This window comes from Pocillopora verrucosa, chromosome 6 (assembly GCF_036669915.1).
Source record: "Pocillopora verrucosa isolate sample1 chromosome 6, ASM3666991v2, whole genome shotgun sequence".
Classification (NCBI taxonomy): Eukaryota; Metazoa; Cnidaria; class Anthozoa; order Scleractinia; family Pocilloporidae; genus Pocillopora; species Pocillopora verrucosa.
In genome coordinates, this window is record NC_089317.1 from 23,283,571 (window position 1) to 23,291,659 (window position 8,089).

The 8,089-nt window shown below is 39.8% G+C and overlaps 1 protein-coding gene and 1 pseudogene across 1 annotated transcript; one reads left to right on the forward strand and one right to left on the reverse strand.

Moving 5' to 3' along the window:
• Positions 1-252: 252 nt before the first annotated feature.
• On the reverse strand, positions 253-2,253 carry LOC136281819 (uncharacterized protein PF3D7_1120000-like). Its single transcript, XM_066168845.1, has one exon. The coding sequence runs from the start codon at positions 2,182-2,184 to the stop codon at positions 571-573; it is 1,614 nt and encodes a 537-aa protein (XP_066024942.1). The 5' UTR covers positions 2,185-2,253; the 3' UTR covers positions 253-570.
• Positions 2,254-3,671: 1,418 nt separating this feature from the next.
• On the forward strand, positions 3,672-7,861 carry LOC136281820 (uncharacterized; annotated as a pseudogene).
• Positions 7,862-8,089: the final 228 nt, after the last annotated feature.

Consider the following 8,089-nt stretch of genomic DNA (forward strand, 5'->3'; position numbering starts at 1 on the left):
GTCGCATGCTTGTGTTTAATCCAATCGCGTAACAAAGCGTAACAAGTTGTTGACGAGCAAAACAGAAAATACCCATTTGATATTTCATTGCTGAAATTCTAACGGGAAGGGATAACGTCCGAAGTAAAAAGTAATGATACACACATTGTAACCCATGATACACATATTGTAACCCTTTAGTCAATTCAAATTTCTAGTAATCAATACAAGGAAATAAATTTGGCTTCTAAACACGAAAGTTAATGAAGAAATAACTTATTAAATAAATACGGGGGGAAATTACAACTTTAGGATGCTTCCAAGAAAGAAAAATGAGCAATCCAAATCAAGATCGACCAATGTTATGTTTCGAACATGAAATGATATACCACCAGTCAACATTTTTTTTTGAATAAGAAGCCCTATTTTTTCTCGACAACAACCTATTTCTGCTATATTCTCTCCAAGATACTCAGTGGTCTTTAGTTTCATGATAACACTTGATTCTTTGTTCATCTGTCTCATTTCTTTTAGCTACTCCAGTCTAATTTGCATGGATCACTCTTTGGCTAACTGATTTCGTCCCTCGCCTCATTTCTGACCATCTCCTTCTTCACCGCTGCCCTCTTCTTTCTTTGTCGCTGAGTCTTCTTCCCCTGTCAAAGCTTCAAGGATGTCGGTTAGAATGCGCTCCACATACAGGCAGAACTCTTTGACAATACCCGGAATCTCTTGTGCTTTTTTACGATTCTCGTTGAATCTTTTTATCTTCTTTGGAAGAGCGAATACATCAGACTTCTTCTTAAGCAAGCTGTGAAAGTCACGCAGTGGATTGATTTGAGTGATTCTGTGCATGACCTCTTCTATTCCATGCTGCACGTCTGGCTCAAGTTCCGCTGCTTCACTTCCGGCTGTTCTGATGTTCTTCAGCGCTTCAACTGCATCACGGTAAGGCTTGGGCGGTTTTACGCCTTCAATTGATTTCACTTTAATCTCGCCATCTGTTTCATCGATGTAGATCGTAATGTTTCCTTCCTTGGCGTCTTTTTTTAACTCTTTGATGTACTCTTTAAGTTCCTTCTTTGCGTCAAAGTTAAGGATCTTCTTAACAATATTCTCGAAAGATTCTTTGGCGGCTTGCAGGCTCTCACGCGTTTCCACGAACGGATTGATGGCAGTTGCGAGGGAAGAAAACATATAATCAATGTCATCAAGACCCACTGAATCAAACTTCAACTTCTTGTGAAACTCCTCTTTGTCCTTTTCCTTGTTGGACTTACTTTTATCAGCTGTACTTCCTTCCTTCTTGTCAGTCTTCTTCTTTGAGGTGCATCCTCCATTTGCTTCTTCCGCCTTATTGCCTTCGCTTTTATCTTTTTCTTTTGAAGTGTCGTCGCCCTCGTTCAGCTCCCCTTCAATTTTCTTCTGTTCCTCTTCATCGGCAAAAGCATGATAAATTTCAAGGATGATCTTCTTGGCTTGGCTGTAGAAATCGTGCACCATGTCAGGAGCTCTCCTCACTTGTTGGACGTTGTTGCTGAAGGCCTTTTTGAGCCTTGGGATCTTTCCCAAATCCAACTCACTCTTAAACTCTCGTTTCAAGATTCCTGGCAGATCCATTCCTTTAGCTCTCTTGACTGCATCGTCACTTCCTTTTGCGATAATCATCGACATAGCTTTTAATTCCTTCGACAGTTTAAGTATGGCATTTACAGCAGCTACTGCGTCAAGAATTCCTTGTACTGTCTTTTTTCCCTCTGTGTAAATGGCCAGAGCTCCCTCTTTTATCTTGACTACGATTCCCTCTGATATGAGTCGCGTCTTCAGGGCGTGCACATATTCACTGAACTGCGCATGCGCACTGATTTGTTCCAGCGTGGTAACAGCTTTCTTAAAGGATTCCTCTGCTTTGGCCATGTCCTCGCGATTTTGGACGAATGGATCCAACATTGTTTTAAAATCCGCGAAAATGCAATCCAACTCAGAAATGTCGAACTTTTTGAAGTCGAGAACTTTGCTTAGCTCGTCCTTAGTCTCTACTTTTTTCTTCTCAGGCTTGGTTCCCTTTTCGCCAGAATTAGCAGCATGCTCGTCTGAATTTGTTCCACTTGCGCTCGACCCAGCTTCTGGATGTTTCTTGCGACGGTTTGGTTTGGTTTCAACATCGGGTACGACATTCTCATCTGGTGCACAATCACCTTTCATTCCCTTGACGCTTTGGTTATCGAAGTCGGAATATCTATTTGGGAGCGTTTCTTGGCCATGGGGTGTGCAGCTTCTCACGGGACCTTCCAATGGCTTATCATATTTCTGAGTAATACACGGACAAAAACAAAGCAAAACAAAATATTAACAGAAAAAAAAAACAACAACAAAAATAATAACAAAAAGTAAAAAAAATGTATGCACCTCAAAGGTGGAGAAAAGTCTGCCAAAATGGTAAGAGTCACACAAAATTAATAGGTCACACAATCCCTTTTTTCGTTCATTGACGGTACCCTAAACTAAATACCTTTACAAGAACCTTCCGTGGTCAAGGTATGGAGGGGATACCCGCACGAAGGATCTGTGTGGGAGATAACTACCTATCTATCTACTTCTACCTATCTATATACTAACTATCTCCTCAGAATACCAACATTCCTGAAGAATTTGTAATTATATCAACGTTTCCCATTCAGCGAGGTTGTAAGCGTCAATTTCGAGTTTCCTCAACATATAGTTTACCTTTTTGTCTCCTGGATGAAGAGGCTTCTCCTCATCGCTAACCTGAAAATAAAAACAAAACCGTTCAATCAGCAGCTAGGAACATGAACAAAAGTAAAAAAGATAAAAAATCTTGTACTGCAAAGGGTAAATTTATACAATGAAAGCTGACAGTAAAAATCTGGCTCTCTAGCACTCGTTGCGCGCTTACGATAACCACTCGACCATCTAGAAACCTCCAAGATTTATTGGGATAAATTTTTGGTTTAGACGCGTTATGGAGGGGGGGGGGGTTGGGGGGAGTAGAAGTTTGTCTGAGAGAGTGTGCAATCGAGTTACAGAAACACGATACAGCGTAGTGCAAAGGTACAGTCACACGAATTTTTCGGATAATGGGGCCAAATATTCAACAACTACTCTCATCTCTAGCTTTGTGACAAGAAACCAACTTAATATTCCTAATTTTAAACCGAAAGATTCACAATCAAATGTAAATTCGTGGTTCATAAAACTCTTTCAGATTCTAACAATCTTTCGAACTTACAAGGGCACGCACGGTTTCTTCCTCAAGAACCAGACGAACAAGACGAGCAACAACACATGAACTTTAAGTAGAAAGGAAACGAATTGTAAACATATTTCATCTTATGAGGGACACGGTTTGCGTCGATGCATTACAAGTACTTCCGCTTTGATATTGACCCAAAGCGTGTTCCAAATTTTCCTGATTTACAAGACCAAATAGAAGTGAGCAACCACCCAGCTATGAAAAGCGATAATTCTAACATTGTCTACATACCTGGCAACAACAGCGAGACTCGTACAATTCAGTCGCCACATTGGCTATTGTGCAGCGTGCGATCCTTCGTCAAAATAGCATCGTTTATGAAGTCTACCTTTTATGTAAATAGTGTATATAGTGTATATAGTTTTCAATTCATCTATCTCGTTTACGTTTACCTCCTTTTTGGAGCCCTTATGGGGTTCGAAGCGAAGTGTGTTTGTTCAAAACACAGCACGTGGCATCATGGTGATATTTCAGCGGCTAGTTTGCGGATTGCTAGTCCAGAAGAGCTTGAATTTTGTGGTGTGGATACATCGAAAAACAAAACCAGAAAGAGAAAGATTTGCCTTCCATGTCGAGAAAGAATTGCTCTTGAACTCAAGTGCCGGAGATATGAGGTGAGCTTATGTTTACAAGCGTCAAATTTGCCGACTGATTCTCAGGTATCCGGTCACTTCGCAAACGTGTCACTTCGCAAACTGTCAGTTCGCAAACGTCCTCGGTCGATTCGCAAACGCATCCCAGTCGATTCGCAAACGTAATATGAATCAAGGAAAATCAACAGAAGAGAATCACGTTACTTTTAATCATTATAAATGATGAATTGATTGCGTGACTCGACTGATCGACGAGCAATGTAGAAAAATACACGCACAGTATCACTTTATTAAACCACTAAATGATCTACTAAACTATTCTCTAGTATTTACAAATATTTACAAATGTGATGGTTTCTGTGTGATTGACGACAACCGTGTAAACTGGAACGCACGAAGTGAAGACAGGGTATTGAATACATATCCAAGATAGATGTAAAAGAGTAACAAGACACAAATTTACATCTATCTATGCTTCGATCGAAACCGCCTTAGAGTTGTTGAAGAATTAGACGTATTAACTGCTAAACGCTAATAATAATGTACAACTACCTAGTTTTGCACAGCAACAAGAAATGTATTTGATTTGAAGGCAATAACAGTCCCAAAGAAAGAACACTGTGTCGGAGGAAAAGGAGGATTGCAATGCCGTCCCAAGCGTAACGTCCTTTGTCACTTCGTTTGCGAAGTGACAAAGGACGTTTGCGAAGTGACAGTTTGCGAAGTGACACGTTTGCGAAGTGACCGGTATTCGATTCTCAATGTGTGATTTTCCTTTTGCACTACTGTGCCTCTCATAATTTTCTTTTATTGTGATACGATAGCCATCGAATATACCTTAGAATAATTTTCATCTCCTTCTTTTCTCCAGGAGGTAAATTTCAACCAGCTAGTGCCGTCTTCGGTGCCAACGCTTGAAGAAACGCTCAGTTGTCACGAAGAAAATGTCTCAAGTTCAGTGGAATCAGTGGAATATCCTGATCCAGTTGACATTGAAAGCATGGAGAATTGCCCGTTGTCGTCAAAAGCCATCGAGACTTCATCGAAAAGTGTTCAAGTGCCGGAAATTCCGCGCCGGCCATACAAAGAAGCTGAGTTAAGAACCCAACAGACTATGAGAAGCAAGACCATCGATAGCTTGACATCACTGGCTGATAAATATGTCCACTTCAATGAAAGTGATGTTCGCATGTTTATTTGCGATCTGGTTAGATCTGGAAAGTGGCAGGCTTCATTTGGAACTGAATCTGCTGCTTCCAACAGTGCTATGTCACACGGTGAAAACTCATTTCTCTCCGGACTCGCAGCAGAGTATAAAGCTTGCAAGGACAAAGAGGCAAACAAAGCCATCAGAAAGAATGCTACTAGCCAAAAACAAAAGGTTTTGATCGGGGACACTTTAAGGAAAAGCAGAATTTCTCTCAATGGAAACACTCCAGAAATTTTCAGCTCTAGTGTTGATGCAGCAAAGCAACTTGGCAGACTTCGATGCTATGCTGATGAAAAGCGAAGGCTACTGTCCATCGTTGCCATGGACTACCCATATTCTGTTCTTCAGAAGTATTTTCAGTGCTCCTCTAAAACCGTAACAGCTGCAAAGGTACACTGCATACTGTTTGGCCGTGGAGGTGTGCCTGTGGAGAAATTCAAGTTTACCCGTCAGTGTGAGTCCTCAAGTGCTGGAAGAACTGACTGAGTTTCTACACAGGGATGATGTCTCTAGAGCTTCTTCGTGTAGAAGTGTACTGGTTGATGGAGAGGAGACGGCTGTCAGGTACTGGCAAGACACTGTTAAAGGCCTGATTAACCAGTACTTACTGGAGTTTCCAAATGGAGTAAAGCGTACATATATTTATACACATTTGCCAACCAATTTCCGCATGAACACCATGCTTGCAGGTTTGTGCAACATCTGCAATGACTTTGGTCACTCTAATTTTGATGAATTGTGTACATTTATCGAGGAACTCTGTTCACACAGCCCTGGCCTCAATGGATCTGCCCTTGTCAAGGATGTTAGGCCCTATCAGACTTTTGTGAAAACTTTCACAGCGTCATTCCTCATGTTTAGAGTTATGTCAAAGTCATGCATTTTCATCTTGTCCCGAGGAGCACCAAGCGGTATGTACTGACATTTCACCTATTTATAATGTTTACAGCTCTGTTTTGGAGTCAGTTGATGGTATCTCAGATCAATCTGTGGAATCTGATTTGACAGCACGCTTGCAAGAATTGTTCAAGGTGCATACTGACTACCTTGGACATCTACTTCGCACCAAACATCAAGGGGACTATTATAAGTTTATTCTGAAGAACTTGAAACCTGGAGAGTGTGTAATGGTTATTGACTACCAACGTAGTAGTGAGGTGTTTGACCTGTGGTCAGAGGACACGAAGCAGGACGCTTTCTTTACTCAGAGCGCACTGGATGTCTGCTTTTCCTGGCTGGAAAGGGTCTTTCCTGGATACTCTGTATACCTCTTTTCTGGTATGTGTATGTTTTAAGTTTATTATTTTACAATTTATAGTAAATACCAAACCTGCACTTGTTCACATACATGTATGTCTGTACACGGATGGTCAATAACAACAAAACTGTAAGATACCTTTCATATCCAGATTTTACCAACTGTATTTTTAGGTTTGTTTATGTAACAACTACATACAAGTCAAAATTTTCATTTATATGTTGTACTGCAAATTTGTTCTGAACTTTCCTGAAATTGTTTCATTTGTAATGTAAAAAATCATGGGATGATTGGTAAACTTACAATTGGATAAGGTTTTACCCCTTGTTTTACCCCTTTACTTATTCTGCAGTTAGGGGACATGTATTTACCATTCTTTGTATATTAATTTTCAGTTCTTTACTGCTTGGCTCTAAAAAACTCAATAATAATTTGCATATAGATTCTGAAAGTGTTAAGCTGTGTTTCTTTTTTGGCAGATATTTATTTTATTAATTTGGACCTTGGATAATTTTGTATTCCTTTTTTTCTAATGTGCGACTCCAGCAGTACAACAATTTTGAGGCAGGTGAAGGCAAAACAGCTCTTGACACCCACTTTGCCCACATCAGCCACAAGATTGTGCGCTATGTTTGCTTAGGAAATGACCTGGAGACAGGAGAAGAACTTGGAGATCTTGTGCAGGTAAATATATTTTAAAAATTGTTGTTTTGTTTTCAGTATGAGAAAAGATGGAATAAACTTTTTCCTAAGACCTGTTGATAACAGGCAACGGTCTATTAATTTGCCATTTAGACCACAATAGTGCGTGATATGAAATGGTAAATTTTGATTTTGATTGCCCAAGTATTCAGTCATGAAACAGAAAGAACATTACTGAAGTTAATTTTACATAATTTTTAGTTCTGCAACTGATTTCAATGCATTTTCTTTAGCATGATTTGGTATACTTTGTTAAAAAATTCCTTTTTGTACTTTTAGATACCTGTGATTTATTCAGCAAACTACATTGGTCTTTTTTTTACCTTTTCTGTTAGATTTATTTGCTCTCCCCACCCCCCCCCCCCTTCCTCCCCCATCCAAAAAAAGCAGAGCTACAAATGGGTGGAATGTTTTGGTATAAAGTTTAAAAAAACTGTTTGTATTTCTTTGACATTCTTTCTCCCTTTCTTTTGCACTGTGATAACTATTTCTCCCAGGTATTGTGTTGTTGTTTTAATTTATTCATCCAAAATATTCATCATATTGACAGATCATTTGTGTTGTTTCCCTTACCTTTTTACAGTTATTGTACCCAGTTATTTTATATCGATTGATTTATTCAGGCAAAGTGCTCTTCCTCTTTTGCTGTCTCTATCAAAAAAAGTAGCACATATCTTATCATTCTGTTATTTACACTTTTTTTCAGAGTATGAAAAATATGTCATGTTTTAAGCTGAACATCGACAGAAGCAAGGCCCCTAAGAAAATGGGAACTTTGAAGGACATTTCTCTGTTTGGCAGTTTTGCATTTCTTATGGATGGAGAGTATGCAAGTGGATTGGTAGCTCAATCACTAGCTGGTGTAGGGAAAATGGTAAAAAAGACCAAGGTGCAAGTAAAAAAGCTGGCTTCAAGAGAATCCTGCTTGGCTGGTGCGACGGGGTCTTCTATTTCATCAGAGCTTCCAGAGCCTCTGGAAAGGCAGTCAGCTGTTTCCATTCAGCCACAAGATGTCTACACCATCCGGTTTATCAATCATGCTCCTGAAACAGTGCTGGCTCCAACCCTTGATA